The following is a 25,087-nucleotide window of genomic DNA, read 5'->3' on the forward strand; positions in this document are numbered from 1 at the left end:
TGTTCTTTGTACAACTTCCTCTCATTATGTTGTATGCATGTAATTTAGATTATTTGCACAGCTACCATATCTTAAAAAAACTTCTAAGTGTTCTGAAGCCATGACAGATGCTCTCTTAAGTGCCATATAAGAGAGCATCTGTAACAAATCTGAACTGAGGCCTGTTTTTAACTATCAAAACACCATCAATGTCAGTTTGAGCTTCACACTATATGAAATTTTAGATGTGTTAAATTCTGATCATTCTAATAATCCTTGACAACAACTATCTTATGACCACAAAAAGGTTGCTTTAAACATTATAAATTTTGTTCAACCATTACAACGAAGCTGAAAAATCTTTATGTGCATTTATCTTGCGCATTCAGACATGTCTTGACAGTATAGGGTCTGTAAATAATAATAAAAACATTTTACAAATTACTATAAAATTATTTATAAAATAAATAAAAATCGTTAGATATATTATCACATCTGCAAGTAACAGTGTGAGGCCAGGTACGTTGTTTCCAGATCATGCTTTGCTGCAGCAATGTTACATTTGGTTGATTAATAAGTATTTCTTTTTTCACACTGACACTTTTGCTGAAATTTGATTGAATCTGTCCCCATATTTACAGTAAAAAAAATCTGAAATCTGAAACTGATTTGCAAGGATAAAATAGAAACTGAACACATTCCTTTAAGTCCTACTGCAACTGTCTTTAGGCCTTTTTCAACAAGTGTCCTTTTTAAAAGAAAAGTTATCTCCAAAATGAAAATTTTGTCATAATTTATTTGCCGTCATGTCATTCAAAACCCATATGCTGTAATTTGAATTTGTGGAAGACAAAATAATCTTAATAATGTTCTCCTCAAACAGTCCGTTTACTCTCTCTCATAGAGAAAAATAAACAACCAACAAACGTAGTTATTATGATTTTCCCTACATTTAGCCCCTAACCCAAACATAAAACTAACTTTAAAGTCTACCCTCTTTCCCAAACCCTAAACCTTACCATGATTTTAACAGGAAATGTAAATAAATTATGTGTGCCAAGAAAGAAGGGAAGCGTATTGCAGGTTTTTGACATAATTGTATTGCATAAATAAATATTGAATGAATAACCAAAGTTGTTCAAAGATGTTTTCTTTCTTAAAATAAAATGTTGGAAAGGAGGCTAGCTAAAATACGATGCCTTGCATCGATTTGAGACTCTGTTTGTTGATTAGTTGTTGATTAAGGTTGAACGATATCTTACGATTTCGCCAAATTATTACAATTTGTCATAAGACTTTGTCAATTTATAATGGATAGTTAATTATCATTAAGGTATTAACTTTTAATATTTTATTATTAATAATGTATTTAATTAACTTTAAAAAAATGTAAGAGTGTGTGAGAACTGTAAAGGGATACAGATATCCAGAGAGCTAAACATAAACACCTGCAGTGTTTCCTGGTATTGTAATCTCATCCTGGAAAGAAGAATTCTTACTTTTACTGTGTCTGTCCCATTTCCTGCTTGGCTTTGGGTCTGTATATTAAGAAAAAAATCCTATTTGTATTCTTATGTATGTTGAAGAAAGAGCAATGTGGTAAGTGTTCATGTTCATAGTTTACATTAATATAGGTGATACGGAACAAAATATATGTTGTCAAGAATACACAAAGGTTATCAATCATACTAGTGAAAATAAACACACAGCAAGTGTTCATATCAAAATCATTATTTCAAAACAGTGAAATACAAATAAATGGCACATTTAAAGCACAATCATTCCATACTTCCCTTGAGAGCAGACTATTAACACTGACACAGAAATTTACAGTACAACAGTGCAAACAAAGGCCATGACAATTTTGAAACATCAGAGACAGTGTCCAATTAAAGTACATAAGACATACAAATATTAAGGAATGTTCAGAAAACAGCTAAAGAGAATAATTAAAGTTATTTTTAAATATCATTTAAACATTTTAAAGTCCTCTTTGACCAAACTGTATTTCACTGACTTATAGTGTTGTGGTAGTCTTTATAAGAGGTACAGACTCACACAAACACGACCATTCACGTTCTTGCTCTTAACCAGCATAGGTTCCCAAGCATAATATGTGCTTTGCTGACTGATTGATGTTTGGTGTCTGGTGGATTTCCCTGTTGCTTGATGGGGATGTTATTAGTATGATGTCAGCTCAGTCTGATGGTGTCACACAATTAGAGAGTCTCTGCTTAGATGAGTGGTCTGTTAAAAAACACCAAGAGCCACACATTAGACACTACTTAGCATGTTTGCTGATGCGTTGTTAGTGCAGCAGTCTGATGCAGTAATAAAAGCCCATTAGAGTTAGTGATGTTATTTATGGCACATAAAGTAAGGAAAACAGAGTAAACAGAAAACTGGATTTTTTATCATTCAAAGCAGACTCTTATTTATACACATTCGTATAAAGTATAAGATACACGTTTCAGCATTCAAAATAGATAACATACAATTAACATAATTTCAGTTCTTGGCTATATTTTTGAGTCACTCTTTGGAAATATGTAGACAAATGAAAGTACAAAAATCAGATATTCATACAGGTATACATACAGGAATTTCTATTTAGTGTATCAAATCAGGTAATGAACATCATAATGTCAACAGTGAGTCTAGATGCTGCCTCATTTACGGCTGTAAGATTGAGATTTCTCTGGAAATCTAAACATTTTGGAATGAGATACAATTTTTGGCCTTTTTACCACTTTAATTGATACAATCGCCTCTGCATGAGCATCATGACTCAATGTGTCAGAGCCAATGCACTAACTGCTCGGCCAAGAATGCAACAAGAATGTGATTTCTATTTTTTAAACTGATGTTAGGAATGAGAGATGCTAGGACTTTCAGCACTTTCATATATAACTCATGAAAAACATGGATGGAGCACACTCCTCTGTTATAGTTGGTGAGCTCTGAAATACTTCTTGTTTGTGAAATTGTGAGGTACAGCTGGTTTTCAAGCATGGAACCTTTCTTGGGTTTGTGCTCATTAATGTTTTGGACTTGACATCTTAGTGGCATCTCAGTCTTGTCTTCTGAGGCTTGAAGAAAGAGCTGTCTTCAAATCTTTTAAGTTAGCACTCTTTGGTCCACCCTTTAATTTACAGAAATAATATACAATAACTCCAGCCCAGATGTTCATAAGTAACTCACCAATTGCCTGGGTTTGTCCCTGTCCTCCCTGCGCTCCTGTAGTGTGTGGGACAACCCTTGTGGTGGACGCGTATAAGAAAAAGGGCACATGGCAGGATCAGCAGTCCTGTAGCGTTCCCTCCCTATATGCTTTTCAGTTCTAAACCTCTCCACCTCCCTCTCACAGTATGGAGGTAAAGGATCATCCTCTTCAGGCCGGTTGCTAGGTGACCTGCTATTGTAACAGTCACTGCTCTTTTTAGAACTGCCTTTTGAGGGTGTGTCACTGTCATTGTCGGTCCTCCCACCCCTTTCTCCATTACACCTGGCCTTGCGCTCCAGCAGACTGTTTAGGTAGGTTTCATCATATGACCTTTGACGAGCAGCGTAACGCTCAATGTCGCCATTGTCGTGCCTTTTACGCGAGGAAGGTGGCGAGCCTCGACGACGGCAGTCATCATCGTCGTCATCACGAGAACAACGTGGGCCATCTCGGAATAACGTGTAATGGTCCCGTGGCCTTGGGCCCCTTTCGAAGTCTCGCTGAGGTCCACGAAAGTCACCTCTTTGACGACCGTGTGGGCCATACGACATCGCAAACTCTTCCAGTTCATCTAGTGACACTGTGCGCCCCCTGGCATCAAAGGCTTTGCGGGGCAGGTGCTCCGAGCGGCAGTTCCATCTGCACAAATAGCCCATGATATTATTAGTACACACTAGACACTATAGATTTGCTTCAAAACCTAGTGAGCTTTTAGTAGGCAGCATTTTTAAGGCATCATATGTGGGCTCTGGATGCAGAGGCTGTTCCAAATGGTAAGCAAATGTATTATGCTGCCTCCTATACTGTAAAAAATGGCAATTAGGGCTGTCAACAAGGCTGAAAAACTAAATTCATATTTTTTACTTAAATGTTACCATAATTCAAATTATATAAAAATTTTAAAGGTATTGTTTTAATTTAGATGTTTAGAAGAACACCTCAGTTCTGTTGGTCTTTAAAATGCAAGTGAATGGTGACCAGACCTTTGAAGCTCCAAAAATCACATTAAGGCAACATAAAAGTAGTCCATTAAACTCCAGTGGTAAAATAAATTTCTTCTGAAGTGACTTTTTAAGTGTGGATAAAAACAGATCAATATTTAAGTCATGTTTCACTATAAACTTTCCACTTATACATTTAAAAAGTGAAAGTGGTGATTTATGGTAAAAAGGACTTAATGTGAATCTGTTTCTCACCCACACCTCATCATATCGCTTCTGAAGATATGGATTTTACCAAAGGAGTCTTATGGACTACTTATATAATCTGGGATGGCATGAGGGTGAGTAAATGTTGAGAGAATTTTTGGGTGAACTTTCCCTTTGAAAAATGTCTCGAGACACCTGTGCTCTGTCATCCTTATTCCGCTGTGTCAAGCTTCAGTGAGTTAAATAATATTTTCTACACTTAACCAGTTAATTTAGATGTAACTACATGATTCAAATTGAACAACAGCATGGTATGTATCCTTCATAGACCATGCAATCCCAGAAAACTTGTGATGACTTCACTAAAAAAATATAATCCAAGGTGGCGGACGAAGTGAGAGAAATGTTTATTGATAAATTTACTTTGAATTCATTCAACAGATAACATTTTTTTTTTTTCAAAATAATACAACACAAAACAATTCAAACTTAAAACACCCAAATATTTGTGTTATGTATTTTTATGCTTCATAAAAATAAATTGGGAGTCAAGTTTCTCGATTTTTATGATGCACAAATTTGTGTGTTCAACAGTGTCTAGACGTACCATGTCTGTTAGGATGCTGCCTTAGAAGGCAGCTGCCTATGTAGGCAGTGAGGCAGCTCACTAGGTTTTGGAACACACCCTATATCTACAAGCTACAGCCAAACTATTAATAATTTGTCTAATATGCTAAAATATTATGCCAGGTTACTGGCATCCACACACACACACTGAAATTGTACCTGTTCTCATCCTCGTCCACAGAGTGATTACTCCGATAATGTGAAGGGCGGAGCGCATGGCCAATCGATGCTGCTCTGAGACGAGACTCGTCAGTGTGGTCGATGATGGGAGGCAGTGCCTTCCTCTGGACTTGCCGATAGGTCTGCCTGAAGTCTACATCACCATCATGCAGAGAGCTCAGTTCTGATAGGCTGCCAGCTGCTGACACAATAGCATTGTTATGGAGACTTGAGGTTCTGTCATTCTGATACAATCACACCCATGTAAATAATACAAACACAGTCTCACTGTCTATAGCCTGCATTAAAAATAGTATATAATTTAGTGTTATGGCAGAAAGGATGAACCTTGTTAGCATATTATGAATTCACAGACAAGGTCAAGTAACATGCACAGTCACTTTAGATGTATTTTCAGATAGATGTAGAAGGCAGTTCCATAAACATGCTGAAAGATTTCACTCTGTTACAGAATGTAAACTAATCCCTTGCCTTAAAGTGACAGTTCACTCCAAAATGAAACATTTGACATCACCTACCCACCTTATGTCATTCAAAACACATTTGATTAATTCTATGGAACACAAAATACAACAGAATATCCAGGTTTCTCTGATCTATACAACAAATGGATTGTGGCCAGAAAACCATGAGCTAGACATCTAAAGCCATACATAAACTTTGTGTGAGGCAGGGACAGAAATTTAAGTTGTTATTCACTGAACATCTTGTCTTCTACCCTAGCAGTTAAATCTCATTCACATGTATGACTTCAGAAGACTTGGAATATAGAGCAAAATTCATTTGGACAACTTTTGTTATGGAACTTTTATGTCATTTTTGGAGCCCCAGTTCTACATCTTCTTTGGGAATAAAACAGCATGGACATTTTCCTAAATAATTTTCCTTCTGTATTCCAGAAGAATGAAAATCAGACAAGTTTTGGACGACATGAGATGGCAGATTTTTTTTACTGTTGGGTAAAATATACCTTTTAGCATTTATGACAACTTATGATGAAGATGATGATAATGATATTAATTAAATGTCATCAGGTGTTTCAGGTGATCCTTGTTTCATAGATTTCTATTTAACTACTGTATTACACTTACTAAACTTACAGCCGTCCTGTTTCACACACATAAACTCCCTGATTCAAACACAGTGTACAGAAACATGCTGACTGCATACAGGCTTACATGGACGGCCGGCCCCCTTGGTAGGGTGGAACTGTGCCAGGTCCCTCTCTACGTAGTACACAACCTTCATAGCATCCTGACCCTGACTGGCCTGGAGACGATAGCCACTGCGCACTGTGGACACACACACGTAATCTGTGTGTTGCTAATTTGTCCATGTTACCATAGACTGTTTGCACAGGTTAATACACACTCAGGACACTCACACAATACTCCTTTTCATAGGCATGCACAACCAATCTGCAATACTGCATATATTGTCAAAAATAAACACCATAAGGTATTTAAATTATTAGAGAATTGTGGGGAGGATTCACTAAACAATTGCGGCACTAAAGTATGCAGTAGTTCAGTGCAAAACCCTGCATTTTATTCACATACCACTAACAGTAATTCAGCGCAAAACCATTGACCCGTACAAAAGGGGATAAATGCTAAAATTGTTCATGTACAAAAAAAAGTTTTTGTTCTCTCATAGAAAACATAAGAAAACATTAGTAACACTTCCATTACTATACCAACAATCTTGGTTCAAAGTTAGTCTCTTAAATTTTTTTAAAGCTTTCTGTCTCTTTTTTGTCTGCAGTTAATAGCTCAAGCTCTCAAACATACTCAAATACAGAAATAGCTCTTTAGTCTCATCGAACAACAGTGTCTCTACATTTCAAATACCCTGCACAGGATGGACCTTGAGGCCTGCATTTTTTAGCATGACGATGAAAGTTACAAGCTGAAGAGAATTTCAGTAGAGTTTGATTTAAGTTAGATGATGCATATATATGCAAGTTGTTGAATCACATGCAGATGCCTTTTCACTAGCACTAGACAGATGTGGTCAAAGAATGCATTAAAATATTCAAAATTACATTTCACACGTTTTTGCATGGATGAATGGGAACAGCAGCATTCCTATGCACTTACCACCAGCTATGTTGTTTTCTACAGAAGGAGGCACTGCAGTCAACTTGGGTTCAATGAGAGATGGTGGTGCGGCTGAAGGAACCACAGGAACACCATGAACATAAAAAGGTTGATACATGGCAATCTGAGGAGGTTGGCTGTTCTTTGCCATCTTCCCAGCTTCATATACTGAAACAAACAAACAAACAAAACAAAGAAAAGTAAACTTTAGCCAGATTGTCTGTGATTGTGAGTGTAATATGTGTACAAAGGTGTGCCAAAAGTCTGAGACCACATCTGGAATTAAAAATCTCCCATATTCATTTATATTTATAACCATGTCAAATCTCAAGTTTTAGGATTTTGACCAATTTAAATCAAAGAAGCGTTCATGTAAAATGAGTAAGCAACATTGAGATTTTGCGCTTTTTCTAGGTCACTAACCAAATAAGCAAATTGGTGGCATTGCCTTTGTGAAGCCTTTTGTACAAAAGGTACAGCATTTACTTGTGTCCACTGAAGTGCACAAGATGCTCTTTGAAACATTTTCAAATCATGCTGGGTTAACATGGATCATCAGGTTTTTTACAAACTAGTGGAGTCCGTGCCAGCTCGAGTGCATGCTGTCATTAAAGGGATAGTTCACCAAAATATGAAAATTCACTTAAAATTTCTGAATTTCTTTCTTCTGCTGAACACAAACAAATATTTTTTGAAGAAAATTTCAGCTCTATTGGTCCATACAATACAAGTGAATGGTGGCCAGACCTTTGAAGCTTCAAAAATCACATAAAGGCCACATAAAATGAGTCCATAAAACTCTGGTATTTAAATCCATATCTTCAGAAGTTAAATTATAAATGTGGGTGAGTGAGAAATGTATCAAATTTAAGTAGTTTTTTACTATCAATCTCCATTTTCAAATTCAGAATTTGAGGTGAAAGTGAAAGTGGAGATTTTTGGTTAAACAAAAAAGGACTTAAATAATGATCTGTTTCTTACCGACACTTATCATACCACTTCTGAATATATGGATTTAACCACTGAATTCTTATGGACAACTTTTATGTGGCCTTTATGTGATTTTTGAAGCTTCAAAGGTCTGGTCACCATCCACTTGTATTGTAAGGACCAAAGGTGCTGAGATATACTTCTAAAAATCTTTGTTTGTGTTCAGCAGAAGAAAGAAATTCATACACAGCTGGGATGGCATGAGGCTAAGAAAATTATGATAAATTTAGATTGGGAAAAAACTACAAAATAGAAGCATTTTCTCTAGAAGTCTCAGTGTGTTTGGGCATGTGTACTCACAGTGTTTTGGACAGCAGCATGTATCTGGACAGCAGCAGCAGCGTATATAACAGCAACAGGAGTGAGGGCAACACTGACACCAGCAGATCCCAACCAACAACAGGAAGAGGACGCTGCCTATCACGACAACTCCCACAAATACCCACTCTAAGAGGGAAACAAGAAAGGAAACGTCTCTTTAAAAACACTGGCTGGTGAAATGATATATCACATTTATCCAAAATTGGATGTCACGTCCTCCATGAGAACATAGGGACTATCAGGATGTGAACTAAGAATGAAGAGTGACACATAAAAATGTGTCAGGAAACTTTGTTTGTGAGGCAAAGCTGGAAAGCAGATCCTGGAGGTAATCTTGTCCTGAAATAATTTTTGCTCACAGGATGTAAAGCCTCATGACCAGCCACAAGGGAAAGTGGGTATGATTCAGACCCTCTTATCTGGGCTCTCTACAGGCCTAATGATGAACTTCCTCTGGGTGTGATCTTCAAATTCCAACAGCATACATTGCAGACCAAGATGCAGATACTCTTCATTCTTAAGAATGTTCATAATTATACATCACATATATCATATACAGCACAGTAGCAATATAGGACGTTGACTTGTGTTATTGATATTAAGACATGTTGGGGGTAACGTGTTACAAGTAAAGTACTTGTACAATACAAGTGAATGGTGGCCAGACCTTTGAAGCTTAAAAAATCTCATAAATGCCACATAAAAGTAGTCCATAAAACTCTGGTGTTTAAATCCATATATTCAGAAGTGAAATTATAAATGTGGGTGAGTGAGAAATAGGTCAAATTTAAGTCTTTTTTTTAAACTACCAATCTCCATTTTCACATTCACAATTTGAGGTGAAAGTGGAGATTTTCGGTTAAACAAAAAGGACTTAAATAATGATCTGTTTCTTACCCACACTTATCATATCACTTCTGAATATATGGATTTAACCACTGAAGTCTTATGGACAACTTTTATGTGGCCTTTATGTGATTTTTGGAGTTTCAAAGGTCTGGTCACCATTCACTTGAATTGGACCAATGTGATGTAAGAATGAAGAGTGACACATAAAAATGTGTCAGGAAACTTGGCTTGTGAGGCAAAGCTGGTACTTCACGTAATCCTTTTGTTTTTTGAAAGTAACAAATAAAGTAGTTTTAATTATGCCCTAGTCAAACTAAAACTTCAATAAAGTTTCAATTTAATTACTGAAAAATACAACTGAAAACCCTTTCACTTAACATAGTCATCTTGGCCAACGCAGTGTTCAGTATGACACAGAATCAATGGTGCAAGTGAGCGGCATGATGCAACGCATGAAGCAAAACTATAATGCTTTCATTATAATCAACAAAACTGCAATCAGTGCACCGTTTACAGGTGTAGATTTGTTGTATACAAACTTTCAGGAGCACAGCTAGCTAAGCATAGTGCTACCTTTCCAGAAAAGAGAAAGCCCCAGCCAACTGACGGTGAGAAAAAATTACCCAAAAGTTGCTAATTTGTTGCAGTTCATAAAAAGTAACAATGTAACATAATGAGTTATTTTGATTAGGGAGAAATGCAATATTGTAATGTATTGTATTAATTTAACAATCAAGGTCTTTTTGTCCAGAAAAGTATCTATATAATTTTGTGGTTTCAAAAGGGAGTAGATCAGAAATGTGTTGATTGGAGTGTGTTGACTGGAGCAGAGGATGAAGCAGGTGAGTTAAAGAAGACTTGTGTGAAAGCACCCATTGGAAAGGAAGAAGGAAGAGGACAGCAGTGGTATGGCAGGCATACCTGGCATAATCTCCAAATCAAACTCAGGCAGGATGTCATCCAGCACACCTGTCCTACCTGGAGAAGGGAGAAGATCAGACATGAACAGCAGCAGGAGGCAGAAAGGTGAAAAAGTTTAAAGTTTAGGGCCAGTGGGCAAAGGCATGTGTGTGTTACTCTGTTAGTGGCTGCGGTTTACTCAAAAGTGTCAAATGAAAGCTGATTTGTGGACTTTTTTTCCTGTTTAGACTAAATCAAGTAGTACAATGTTTCAGAGAAACAATGCTTCATGAGAAATAAGGGCTTGTGGGTTTAATCAGAGCATTTTAATAATGTGTGAAAATGGCTTGTGCACGGATGGCTTGTGGCCATGCATCTTCCTCTTGATCACATTCCAGAGGTTTTTGATGGGTTCAGGTCTGGAGATTGGGCTGGCCATGACAGGGTCTTGATCCGGTGGTCCTCGATCCACACCTTGATTGTGAATGTGGGAGACCTGGCTGTGTGGCATGGAGCATTGTCCTGCTGGAAAAAACAATCCCCAGAGTTGAGGAACAAGGAAGCAAGTTTTTCTATTGTCAGAGCAGAAGGAAGCTATTTTTGTTCCAGGATAACTTTGTACGTGGCTTGATTCATGCGTCCTTCATTAACACAAATCTGCCGATTCCAGCCTTGCTGATGCACCCCCAGATCATCACAGATCCTCCACCTGGTCATCTAATGGTTAGACAGAGACCTGGAGAGGCCTTCAAGCCACAGTGTCTCGCATTCACTGTGAAATTTGGTGGAGGATTGGTGTTGAACTAGGAGTGCTTTAGCAAGGCTGGAATCGGGCAGATTCATCTTTCTGAAGGACGCATAAATCAATCCATGTACAAGGTAATCCTAGAACAAAAATAGCTTCCTTCTGCTCTGACAATGTTCCCCAACTCTAAAGATGTTTTTTTTTCCAGCAGGACAATGCTCCATGCCACACAGCCAGGTCAATCTAGGTGTGAATGGAGGACCACCGGCTCAAGACCCTGTCATGGCCACCTCAATCTCCAGACCTGACCCAATTGATAACCTCTGGAATGAGATCAAGAGGAAGATGGATGGCCACAAGCCATCAAACAAAGCTGAGTTACTTGTGCCAGAATTGCCATAAAGTCACCCAACAGCAATGTGAAAGATTGGTAGAGAGCATGTCAAGACGTGTGAAAACTGATTGAAAATCAGCATTATTCCCCCAAATATTGATTTCTGAACTCTATCTAAGTAAAAACATTAGCGTTTTGTTTAAAAATGAATATGAACTTGTTTTCTTTGCATTATTCGAGGTCTGAAAACACTGCATATTTTATGTTATTTTGACCATTTTCTGCAAATAAATGCTCTAAATGACAATATTTTTATTTGGAATTTGGGAGAAATTTTGTCAGTACTTTATAGAATAAAAAGAAAATGTTAATTTTACTCAAACACATAACTATAAATAGTCAATCCAGAGAAACTGATAATTTTGCAGTAGTCTCTTAATTTTTTCCAGAGCTGTATATACTCTGCCAGTCAAAACTTTGGGTGCACTAGATTGCCATTACAGTTCTCATTATCTTATAGGGATAGTTCACCAGAAAATTAAAATTCTTTCATGAATTACTCACCCTCATGCATTCAGAGATATGTATGACTATCTTTCTTTTGCTGAACACAAACAAAGATTTTTAGCTCTAAAAACCACATAGAGTCAGCGTAAAAGTAATCCACAAGACTCCAGTGGTTAAATCCATGTCTTCAGAACCGATATGATAAGTATCTCAAATAAAATACTCAAATAAGAGCTCAAATATTCTTCTAAAAGACTTTGTTCAGTTCAGCCGAAGAAAGAAAGTCTTACACATCTTGAATGGCATGAGGGTGCGTAAATGATGAGAGAATCATAATTGTGTTTGTGTTAACTATCCCTTAAAAAATCTTACGATCAAAATAGGCTTATGCTTAAATGCTTAAAATGAAGTTAAAGTTCAGGGAGTCGACCACGCCTCAACCAATCAGCTACCGCCCGTCAACGCACTTATACCGAACCAACTTCCTCAGGTCCGTTTGTCTCAGTTTTTCGACCCCACCCAACCCTCCCCTTCTAACTCATCCCTTCAACCACCCCCCTCACTTTCCTCAAGTCTCTAAACTCCCCTTCTAACTCATCCCTTCAATTCCCTATTTCATCCAAACATGACCATTCAATAAAAATCCTTCATCTTCGCGTGGTCTTTGCTAGTGAAATGCATCTTAAGTGGCTCCTCATGAAATTGTTTGAGGGAATGCTCAGAGTGTAGAAGTGTAATCTTAAAAAAATGTGGCTAAATTGAAGAATTTAAAATAATGTATATATTTTTTATTTGTTTAAACTATGTTATAATTCTCATCATTAAATTTGCATTATTTAGTTTTTCTGACTTTACTTTTATTCTAAAATGTAAAAAATAGTAATAATAAAATTTGAGTGCGTTTGCCCAAACTTTTGACTGGTAATGTATGTGCATAGGTACATGATTCCATTCAAAGACACATAGATATAAAGAAAAAGGAGGAATAAGTATAAGAGGAATAAGGCAAAGAGGTTAAACTCCTCTCTGGAGGAGCAACTAATTTTAGGCCAGTGCTGTGTTTCTGTAGTGTTTTACTACATTACAGCATATGACCATGCAATATATGCTTGCAAATTACCAAAGTAATTACCAAAGTAGAAAATGCTTCCAATTTAACTTCATGTATATTATCAATGGTTTGATACAGTTACTAATTACAGTATATAATTAGTAAATCATCTGTGCACCAACAAATATGTTTACAAATACAAATGACACATACAGTAGAGATGTATAAAATTAGAAGACAACAGTTTGTTGAAGATCTCTTGTCTGACAGTAACGATATGTCGACATGCTGCTGGTACCCAGGGCATATGCTTATACTGATGTGTCCATTCGTACTGTATTTATATTTGGACTAAGCAACAGATCAGGTTCTCCATACTGCACAAACTGAGAGTGGGAAAAGAGACGTGGTGGAGGGGCTTTGATGGGAGACAGTAGAGAAATATGGGAGACTATTTATTCACACAACCTCATTAGCCATCCTGAAAGGGGGCAAGGGTACACAATCACCACGGAAACAGTGTTGGCATTGTTTGGAATTGAAGAGTTTCCCAGAGCACTGTCCAATCACCTTCCAACAAACATCTTCCCTGAGTGAGAAATAAAGGGGTGGCCTTACATATACAGTCATATTTTACACTGAGTATAGACTTTGTCAATACCTGGCACACTGCCAAAAATAAAAAGCATTCTCACCACCTAAACTGACCTCAATGTTCAATCTGATGCTCAAAATTCAATGCAAGTAAGTGAATGCACACATTCTAGCTACACAAGCTAAATTTCATGTCCTGTTGCATTCTTAAATGCAATGCAATCATATGCAATCTTATTAGTGTTATGCTAGCATCCATTTGTTTAACCTGTCTTCTTCTACAGTCAGTTTTCTCTTTCAGATAATGTAATAGTTTAGCACAGTTTGAAAAGAAGCAAGTTAAAGTTAGTTGAACTATAGACATGTTTATAGCTACTTTCCTAAATGAAAAAGCATAGAGATCTGAAGGTGACTCTATCACAAGAACGCATGTTAATAAAGGACAACAGGACCGCCAACAAGATCACACTTGAAATTGACATGCTGCTTCTAAATGTTCATGTAGCCTGAAATTATCCCCATTCAGCTGAATTACTGACAAGCGCCATCCCCCATATTTTGCATCAATTCAAGCATGTTTACCTTTTCTCTGTGGTGCTACTGATAGTGTGTTGTGCAAGCAATATCCTAGACACGAGTTCTGGTCTCATGGAAAAGCAGGAAGTAATTGTATTCATTTTAAGACACAGGCTCGGATCACTTGGAAAGTAATTGTGTTTACATTAACAATGGTAAGTGCCACTGATGATTAGGTAAAGGGTTGGGGTTAGGGTTAGGGGGTAGAGTTAGAAAAAAATCCAATCCTATAGACTCTTTTACATCATTTACAACTAAAAACTTGCTTTTGGCACCACCCTGTGGACATGTCACCCGAAAACTGGTCAACAGCACTTCCAGCTTTGGCCACCGGGGGCAGTGGTTAAAATTTTGATTTCAACAGCAGAACTTTCAAACTCTTGTCACCGAATTAACTGTTTAATCAGTCTGGGACCGTGCTCTTGCAATGCATAGGCTAAGCCTTCGCATCTGTTTTTTGTACTTGCGTAGAGTATGTTTATGGTCTAATATTGATCTAACTTTAGCTATTTTTCCATCCAAGTTGCAAATGTATTATATGCGCAAATCCATAATATCACAAAAACAATATGCGACTAAAACCATGTTTCCATCCGATGAGTTCAAAAGAACAAAATCATCACTTCTGGGACAATTGTTGCCAGATCAAACTGACAAAACACTCTAGACGAACTGTGCCTCATGTTTGAGAGCAACAGCATGTCACCCAGCTATGGGAGCACTATGTGTGTGCGTTCCACCTTCCTTATGTCTTTTCCTACATCTACGGAATATAAAATATATTTTTCAAAAGTGTCAATAAAACCTGCTCTTCAGCACAGTTCAAGTTTGTATTCGACTTACTTGCTCTGCAAATTCTATGCAGGCTTTGGATTAGTCCAGTTATGAATTAATCTGAATTAATTCATTACTTTTTATTACTTGTATTCCTAATAAATTCAATAGGAGTGAATTTATTAAATGTGTATACATCATAGTTTATGTGCATTTTCTTATTTTTATTTGCATTTTCTAGATTTTTTTTTTGCATCTTGGGGTTTCCGTCCAGCAGTTATCATGCGATATCCGAAAATAAACATAAAAGTACATGGATGGAAACCCAGCTTTTGTGGCTAGCTTTGTGTTTTGTATATTGCAATAACAAATAAAGGAAAGCACACCAAACCGCCCCCTTTTTATGAAGGAAAAACATCAATGTGAGCTTGAAATCAAAAGATGCATTTTAAAGTCCGCAAATATATCAAATTTCCAGAATATTCTATTAAAAAATCTTATATATAAAATTTTTTTAATATTCTATTAAAATAATGTGCACACAATAATATTTTACAGGTCTTCACAAAAAGCCACAAGTTTTTCTAAACCCATCACCAAACATGAGTGTGCCATAAACAAATCTGAACACTGTCATGGCAATCCCTGAGTGACAGGAAGTGCTGAGCTGACAGACAGGATGAAGAAAAATAGTATCCACCTCTCTGCTGTGCATGTACTGCTATCAGATCCCCTGTTACCCTCATTAAACCAACTGAAATCTGAGAGTACAGAGAGCTCACGCTAGAGGTAGAGGGAATGTGAACATGAGGGAAACTGAAAGCAAATGCTAAACTGAAAGTAAAGAAATTACTAGACAGAAAGTGTGATGGAATAGAAGGTTCAAAGTCTGGTTCAATTTCGAACTCACAACCACCAAATGCCCCAGATTTAAGGCAACAGGGCAGGATCCGTACATATTCCTTTCGCTTTGTAAACCAATTAAATCTTGATTACTCAGGGGGACAGGAGTGGCTTGCTGTGACTCTGACTGATCCTCCTGTCTAAGATTAGCTCTAACTCTTTTTTTCTCTCTGTTCCTCTCTCTCCTTATGGGGTTTCCCCCTCTACACCACACACAGTTCTGTTTTAGAGGCCCTGGCATCCTCTGGCCCCTGAAAACCCCTTTGTTCCTATGGAAACGGCTTAAGACGTGGCTTATATTGCCCACGTCAATAACTGCCAGTTTTTTAGCCTTTGTCTGGCATGAGGCGTCTGACTTTCCTTTCCAGCTGACTTATGCCGTAAGGGTCGGCACCAAACAAATTGTGTGTCTCTGCAGTGGTCCTGTCCAGGATGTGTAGAATATGTGAGGTTGTCCTGATCTACTGGGGCACAAATGAACAATAGATTCTCTTATTAAGGATCTGAGCCCTGTCGAGAGGCATGCGCCGTTTGGTTGTCACCATGGTAGCGCTTGTAAGAGCACTCAGGAATTCGGACAGGGATTGGCATGAACAATCATTCAGACACAATAACAGAGCATACACACATATACACACATACACACACACACACACACACAAACAAAAGTTTTTGGAAATCAAGGCTTTACAACAAGAGAAATGTTGTGGCACTCACTGACACCGTTTTGTGTAATTTTAACAGTTCTGTCTTTTCCAAAACCATATTACCCTGCTAAAATAAACCACCTAAAACCAATCAAAGATGGTCTATCTGGTCTCCAAGCAGAAAAGTGCCCAAGAACCCTATAAAACGAACCAAACAGACCAGCCTGATCAGGTTGGGAGGCCAGCTAAGACCAGCAAACCAGCTTACGCTGTATAGAGACACCAACTGACGTTTGCGGTGTTGACTTTTCTGGTGTTTGAGGAGGATGTATTGTTGTGAGACTCACCCTGCACCAGCAGCTCCACCTGGCCTTCATTTTTCCCTTCCAGGTCATCAGAAATGGTCACTTTACAGAAGTACACACCGCTGTCTCCCCACTGCAGCTGTCCAATGTGCAGGTCTGCTTCTGAACACCAGAACATATTACACTTCTTATTAGAATCATAACCTAAAAACCCATAATTAACCTTCTATTAGTTGGTTTGCGAATATTTGATTTGATCAGATTATTTTGGTCTGATAAGTATTTTTTTTTAACAACTAAAAAAATATGAAAAATTTTACTTAAATAGAAAAGAGTTATACATTGGGCATTACAGTAATTAAAATCAATTATGTCACGAACCCCGCTCCTCTGCTTCTTCCCGCATCATCTAGCACACACACGCACACTCCCTCACTCCGCCCCCTCGAGCTTTTCATGCTCTTTTTGCTCGCTCGAGCCCTCACGCCCACTTTGCTCCTTCTCGCCCACATGCTCGTAGGCAATCTCCCTTCCTCGAGTTTCTCACGCGCTTCCAATCCTCCTGCACATTAGTTTCACCTGCACTCATCTCATCACCTTTCATTGTTTACACCTGCACCTTCCCCTATATATATCACCACCCTTTCGCTGCACGGGTGTTGGTTATTGTGTTTAGTTTCCCGTATCTTTGCCCCCCGCTAGTCTCGTCTAGTTCTGCCCTCCTCTTGTTTACCCCTTAGCTTGCCAGCTCCCCTTGTTCCCCTGTCTTTGATCCCGCTAGTCCCGTCTAGTTCTTCGCCCTAATTGTTAACTGTTTTCCCGGCTTCGACCTCCCGCTCTCGTTTACCACTCTCTCCCGGATTTGCCCCTTACGATACTTTGATTCCCCGGCTTTTGACCCTACGCTTCCCTCGACGATTCTCCCTCTGGATTTACCCTGTTATGTACTTTTGCCTGCTTTCTATTAATAAAGCAGTTTCATCCGACATTGTGACTGTCTCATCTTGTGTGTGTGTGTTCGCTACAAATTATATATTTTCATCAATAGTTTTTGTCACCTCAGTATCTCAGATTATCAGTATCTCAGATATCTCTGCCACTATAAATTTGATTTCAAACAGGTTTCCAGAACAATCCACTCGTCTTCCACTGGTGGAACAAAGAGATAACAATCCCCAAACTCACGCCACTGACTGGGTCAATGTTGCAGTGTCTGGCTGGTCAGGATGCTCAAACAAACAGAGCAATCAGATAGTCCCGCCCCCAGCTCATGCCACTGGTTGAGTAACGTTGTTGGGGCGGGTCTAAGCGGGTTGCTCCAAACAAACACTGGAAAATTATAGCTAAGTAAGCTGGGATAGGAGAAAGTATTTTAACATTTAAATAAATTACATACATCACATTTAAAGCTAAAGCGTGTAACTTTTTCAGTGTTTTTATATATATATATATATATATATATATATATATATATATATATATATATATATATATATTTTTATTTATTTATTTATTTTTTTTTGATTAATATATATTTTTTTTTATACACAAATGAAGCAGAAGTAGATTTAAAGAAAATAATAAAACAATATTAGTGCTGGGAAAGTAAAAACAAAAGCCTAAAAAGGGTTATACAAAGTACTTTCACACAAATTCAGTAAGAACAACACATCATTCATACTTGTAATCTATCTGTAATATTTTGTCTGAACAATTGTTGTTTTGTGGAGAGGTGAATGGAGGAGGGAGAACTTTGTTGCTAAAGTCAGAGGAGAGTGTGTTTGCGTTTGATAAGGAAAGCAGAGGGGGTGTTTTGTGAGAGCTTTATGAGGTCCGGCCCCCTGACCATTGTGCAACCTAGAAAAAACAGCTTTATTTAAGGAACAGGAAAACACAGAACAATCGCCTGGGTTTTCTCAGGGGGGAGGTGGAATACACACAAAATTGTAGACCTGAGCACAGAGGATGCTCAAATTCAATAATAATGTAATGAATGTTGATTTTGTTAAACAGAGGACCCAAAAAGTATGTACATCCTTAAGCTACAATTAAAAAAATATATACTCATTTAATAGCATTAAATCAAAAAATTATCAAACCATGGGGAATTTGTAAACAAATTATGCTAAATTATGATATTTTCTCAAAATAAACTTTTTTCTTAGCCATTTTGTAATTACTTTTAACCAACTCATACCAAGGTAATTTTAAGCGGATATACAAAGTAGAAGAGAAGAGAAAATGTAGTTATGTTCCACCAAGTTTGATAACCATGAAAGGGAATGCTTTTTGGCTTCATTTTGAGCAGAAGATCTATTGTTTTATTATTTTGAAACTAATAAACTTAGTTTTGTAAAATATATTTTTTTAACGTGTGCTTGTTTTATTTATTTTAATTACTTAAATAAATGCAACTTGGTTAATACAAGTTAAGCTCAATCGGCAGCATTTGTGTCATAATGATGATTAATGCAAAAAACAATTAGACTCATCCATCTTTTTCTTTAAAAAAAAAAAAGCAATAAGCAAAGTTAAAAAGTGGCACTTGCAATGGAAGTAAATGGGGCACATTTGCACACTTTTACATTAATTATTTTGTTAGAACGCATGTATCGTATGAGCTTTAAAGTTGTTAAATCATAATTTTTCGTTTTAGGGTTTGTTGACATTATATCGTCATGGCACCAAAGTTGTACAATTGGCTATAATTTTACACAGAAAAGGTTAGTAAGCAATTTTATCCCACTAAAATCATGTTAACACACATATTGTTTATGTCTTGTGGCTATACGTTTAAAACAGTGAGTATTTTAATGTTTATAGATTGGCCCCATTCACTTCCATTGTAAGTGCCTCACTGTAACCCAGATTTTGGAGGGGCAAGTCAACATTAATTTTTGAGGATGTGATGAACCTGCAATTTTCCTTTAATACCTTAAAATAAATTCATTTTTTTCTAAAGCGGCTTAGGTGTCCTAATACCTTTAAGAGCAACTCTAGCTCCATAAATGGAATAAATTGACTTCATGAAATTGTGACCTGCTGACACTGTGTTTGAGACTAACCTGTTGAATTTACTAGTAAATAAATAACCATGAAAGTTCCCCCCTCTAAATCATTAAGTTTGATATTTATACATTCCAAATGACTAATGCTATCATTTTAATGTGCCACTTCTTCCTTTGCAACCACTATAAATTTTACAAGGTTAGTATTTGATTCATTAAAATATTCTGCCCGATAACGGACAGAAAATCACCTTTCGTCCACCTAAAGCTTCTACAGCTAAAAAAACATTTGTAAAATACTTTAGAGACACATTACTGTTGATGATGGAGATGTCTCTTCCTTTGTAGTGTTCTGCTAAGGTCATGGAAGCTCCCTGTCCAGAAGCCACTATGCGAACTGTGCGGCCCTTGTCAGAGCAGTCCAGATGAGATGTCGCTCCCAGATCAGAGACGTGGACCCCCAGGGTCTCAGAAAAGGTGAAGGAATCCCGAGTGCGGTCTGTACAGTAGGACTTATACCACCATTGCACCACGGCAGTTTGAGTAGAATGGGTGGTGTAATGACATGGAAGAACGATGGAGGAGAACAGCATGGCAAACTTCTTCTCATCTTTCACAATAACCTGTACACCATTGCAACTTTGCACTGTGACAAAGAGAGAGAGAGAGAGAGAGAGAGAGAGAGAGAGAGAGAGAGAGAGAGAAAGGGAGATGAGACATATATTGAGATAGCACAATAAACTTTATTGGGTGTTTCTTCACCTTTATGGGCAGTTTTATGGCACAGGGGGTTAATTTTTTGAAAAACGAACTTTTTTGTATTATTTTGTTATATGAAGGTCACATTAAAAACTGCCATTGTTTATTCTGGTGGCAACTTTTCAAAGCCTTTTTTGCAGGGAACAACTGGGTTAAAGGCACATTTGATTTGATTTTCTCCTAAAACACTAAATAACAACAAAGACTACCACAGTACTTTCCTTAACACCTGTTTGCCAAAGTACACTGCAAGAATATATCCCCAATTCATGAGATCATTTCGTGCAGTGTCCAAAGTTTGATTTTTTATCATTTTTTACTGTTGCTAATGAGAAAACCTGAAATGATCACACTTATTTTTAGACTAAATACTTATTTATCATTTTCAGTTTTTTTTAAGGTGATTAAGTCAAATATGTTTTAATAACTCTCCAATAAGCGAAAGGATAGTTTTTGGGGTAAAAGCCCCCCTGTTGACGGCCCCTTAAAATACATTGTTTTTCTTAAGTTGGGCGATGAGATTTGTTTTCTAGAATAGATTTTTCAAAGTGGGCTCACATTTACTGATCCAATTACAATGTAGATTAAATTGTTTATAAAATACATGAGATGTTATGCAATGCCAAATGTGATTGTAATTAACAGGAAATGGTTAACCCTTTTCTGAAGTGCTTATTTTAAATAAGCATAATAAATGTATAACTCTTGAAAAAACCTGATAACTATTGTCCCTATATTTACATAATTTCACTTTAATCCCCTTAGGTTAAAATGTGGGGCCTTTTTACCCCAAGTGTGTGGGGTAAAAATCTCCCTCACAGTCCTTTTCTCCCTAATCCATCCGGATGGTGGAGAATGTATCCCAGTTGCCTACGCTTCTGAGACAGTCAATCCACGCATCTTATCATGTGACTTGTTGAGCACGTTACCGTGGAGACCAAGTGCCTGTGGAGGCTCATGCTATTCTCAGCGGCATCCACACACAACTCAGCATGTGCCCCACCGAGAGCGAGAACCACATTATAGCAACCATGAGGAGGTTACCCCCAACACCCTCACCACCTTTTTAAAAATAATGAATTTTCTTTTCACGCTAATGATGTTGCTCCATCAATAATCAATAAAAAAAATTTTTTTTTCAATCTTGATAAAGTTTTTGATGAGAAAAAAATATAATTTTCCTTAAGGTATGCCTTTAACCGTGTTGTACCTTTTAGATTTATTGTATTACCTTACAGATTTGCTATCTTTAATAATCTAAACAAATGTAAATGTAAATCATTTCCACCACGACCAGCAATTCTGCCACTAATTTTCTGCCACAGAAGTTACTGGAGATGACTCCATTTGAGACTCAATTTTTATTGTGCGTCAATTTCAATAATATCCAAATGATATCCCCTGTTGGATATTCATTTTAATAAACTAGTTTAAATAAACTAGTAAGTTTGAAAGTGTTTTAAGGGAGTTTAATTTTAAAACTTCACACAGCCCATAGTTGTAAAAAACAATAAAAATAAAAAAATTCACCCATTGCTGAGTGACAGTAGCATGGTTACATTCTTTCAGCACCAAACAGTTAGTTAAGATAATATTTGCAAAAGCTACCGCTGTGTTGCAAATTCATAATGGCTTTTATAGAATCATTGGGACAGTTAGCATTAGGAGGAAACAGAAAACCTATTGATATGTGGTGAGAGCAGAAAAGTAAACAGCAAACACACCCATCAACTAGTCATGCAAATTCCAAGATACAGTGAGCAACAGCTGTAATGACCTGTTCATAATTAGTATTATGGTGTTTGAGAGCCTTAAGTCTAATGGTACATTCCACCGGGTCAGAGACAGGCATGTGATCATTACCCAAAGCCCTTTCTCAGACTAGACATGACCAACCTGTGGATCAAACAAAACCCTAATTTTGCTCAGTGCCTCTCATCAAGAATGCTTAGTCACGCCATTCCATCGGGCACTCACTCTATCAGCTAGAGATTGAAAAAGAAAGAGAGGAGATGACCTGAAAACACAAATGCCCCAAAAACATCTGGAACTGGTCAGTCAGAGCATTTAAGGGTGTGTGTGTTTGTGTGCCTAACCATGAAAGAGTGTGTTTGTCCAGCCATGTGTGGGAGATTATGGAACAGCAAGCTGGACAAAATCAGAGAAGCACCCGAGTGGAGGATCTGCTGGTGTGTGTGTGTGTGTGTGTGTGTGTGTGTGAGAGAGAGAGAGAGAGAGATAGAGAGAGATGGGATGGATGAGTAAAGAAAAGTTAAATTCCATGCTGTGTAGGGGGTGTAGAATGGTTGGGGTTGTCATTTTTGGAGAGACATCTCAGTGGGTAGGACAGAATGTTTGGGGTAGGGTGGAGAAAACGAAATACCCTGAGGAACTTCTTAGAAAAATGGGAGATAGCAAGTTGAGTCCAAGTAGGGAGGAGGTCTCTCCCACAAACTCAGAGATTTGTGATTACCCTATTTCTCAACAGGGTGGAGAACACTACATAAAAATACAGTATACAACTGGAAGTCATGCATTCTTGCCTTTCAGGAAATAGCGCAACTTCCTGAGCCTGATCTCCAAGCCCGAATGATCTCCATTCGGGGAAATTCTGGATTCTATTCTATGATACTCATTTTAGGGAAGCTGTGGGTACTCCTTTTGTCCTGTCTGTTGCCTGTTGGACTCATTGTTTGCATTATAGTGAACCCCCACCCACCAAGACTTAGTGCAGGAGGGGGAAATGTAGGTCCCACCAATAAGATACACTGAATGACTCAGTCAACCATGAACATCCAATTAGCTTTAAGAGATTTAAACCAAGCCGTTACAAGCACCCCACTTTATTGACGATATATGTTAATGAATAGCTGACACTTATAAAACAAATTAATTTGTTTCATGTGTTCATTAATAATTACAGGGAGGCGTATTGGATAATATTACAATTAATAGCTATTGCAATTAGTATTATTTACTAGCTTAAAACAACATTTACCTAGCATATTTATGCAAATTTACACACAATTACTGTCTAATTTACCTTATGAAACTTGCCACTGAAATTCTAATAAAACAACCATCCTATGGTGTGTTGTCTCAGAACTGACACAATGCAACTTCACTCTCTGACACACATTCCAGCAGCACTTCCCACAATTCTCTCCCACGACAAAAACTTTAAGATGTTAAATACAGTAGTTTCAAAATTCAACAAGTATGTTTAAAGGAACGCTATCATCAAGTTGTGGATTCGTTCTTCTACATTATACGCGTGTAGCCACTCTATTATTAACAATGATCAATAATGAAGATATTTGATAATCTTCATAATCAATTATCAAGATAAAGTAGATAAAGTTATTAACACTGTTCTTCAATATAAGACTCGTTTTACAATTAAATGTGCCCAACACAGTAGACTATCCTTAAAGATATTAATTTATAAGAAATTGCTAATGAAATTAAAGTTGTTAAAAAATCTAATAAAAAAATAAAAACATTTCAGTTGCACATGCATTGTCAGATGTCAATGTAAATGGATTATAGTCAAAAGCGTTGCGTTGACCCGTGATCAATCTATAAATACAGCCGGGCTAAAGACTCTAGCTCAACCTGTTGCAGTTCTTAGCCGCTTTAGTTCTTTATACCGCCTGCATATATTTCTATATCGCGATAAAACGGCAAAAAAAATCAAAACTCACGTGAATGTAGCATTACTAGAATCCAAAGACCGTGTAATAAAACCATTGTCCAGTTTCTTGGTTTAGTTTTCCAGGTATCTAGTCCATCTTCTCCTGGACTGTTACTCGTTTCATCGCCGCTGCGCTGGTCACAATGAGTGAGCGGAATGTACCACTTTCCCAAAGGGTAGAAACACAACTTTGAAAATCACAACCAATCACAAACAACATATTAAAATTAGCTAAACAGCTGTTGCTGGTTTGAAAATATAATTTTTTGTAACCTTGAAAATAGCTTATACTCAATGAGACTAATGACAAAGCACTTTAGAGACCACTTTACATAACACCCCACTGAGACTTTAACGTGGATGCGTCATGAAAAATATTGCAATACTATTTTAAGCAATAAGAATGCATTTGCTAATAATAATAATAATAATAAGCTTTCTACTCTTCCAAAAACACCTTTTAAAAATTAATAGAAATGAGACACAGTTACAGTGATAGAAATGATTATGTTTTTTTTACAGATTTATTTATTTATTTTACAAATGGTGTCAAAGCATAACTGTTCTGTTAATAACTTCCAGTCATTTTCATGACTCAAGATTATGATTTTAAAATGCCCTAATAAGCTGATTTAATGTCCTCATCAGAGGCGTCAAGCCCATTCAGGCTGAGGGGGCACGTGCTCCCTTTGATTTTTGAACCAAGAGTTTTTGAATGGACTATTTGAACTTCCAAGTATGTATTTGTAACTTTGATTATTACATTTTTTCTCCCCTTTTTCTCCCCAATTTGGAATGCCCAGTTCCCAATGTGCTCTAAGTCCTCGTGGTGGCGTAGTGACTCACCACAATCTGGGTGGCTGAGGACAAATCT

At 37.3% G+C, this 25,087-nt stretch overlaps 1 protein-coding gene across 4 annotated transcripts; it reads right to left on the reverse strand.

The window, feature by feature from the left end:
• Positions 1–930: 930 nt before the first annotated feature.
• On the reverse strand, positions 931–24,332 carry ildr2 (immunoglobulin-like domain containing receptor 2). Of its 4 annotated transcripts, XM_052142803.1 has the most exons (10): positions 24,224–24,332; positions 20,077–20,406; positions 16,795–16,914; positions 10,338–10,394; positions 8,547–8,693; positions 7,257–7,424; positions 6,336–6,449; positions 5,137–5,335; positions 3,181–3,841; positions 931–2,226 (listed from the first exon to the last, which is right to left on the reverse strand). In XM_052142803.1, the coding sequence occupies exons 1-10, from the start codon at positions 24,267–24,269 to the stop codon at positions 2,191–2,193; spliced, it is 1,878 nt and encodes a 625-aa protein (XP_051998763.1). In that variant the 5' UTR covers positions 24,270–24,332; the 3' UTR covers positions 931–2,190. The 4 variants fall into 4 exon arrangements, with proteins under 4 accessions (XP_051998763.1, XP_051998764.1, XP_051998766.1 ...); XM_052142804.1 differs by lacking the exon at positions 10,338–10,394; XM_052142806.1 differs by lacking the exon at positions 6,336–6,449.
• Positions 24,333–25,087: the final 755 nt, after the last annotated feature.

This window comes from Xyrauchen texanus, chromosome 14 (genome assembly GCF_025860055.1).
Source record: "Xyrauchen texanus isolate HMW12.3.18 chromosome 14, RBS_HiC_50CHRs, whole genome shotgun sequence".
Lineage (NCBI taxonomy): Eukaryota > Metazoa > Chordata > Actinopteri > Cypriniformes > Catostomidae > Xyrauchen > Xyrauchen texanus.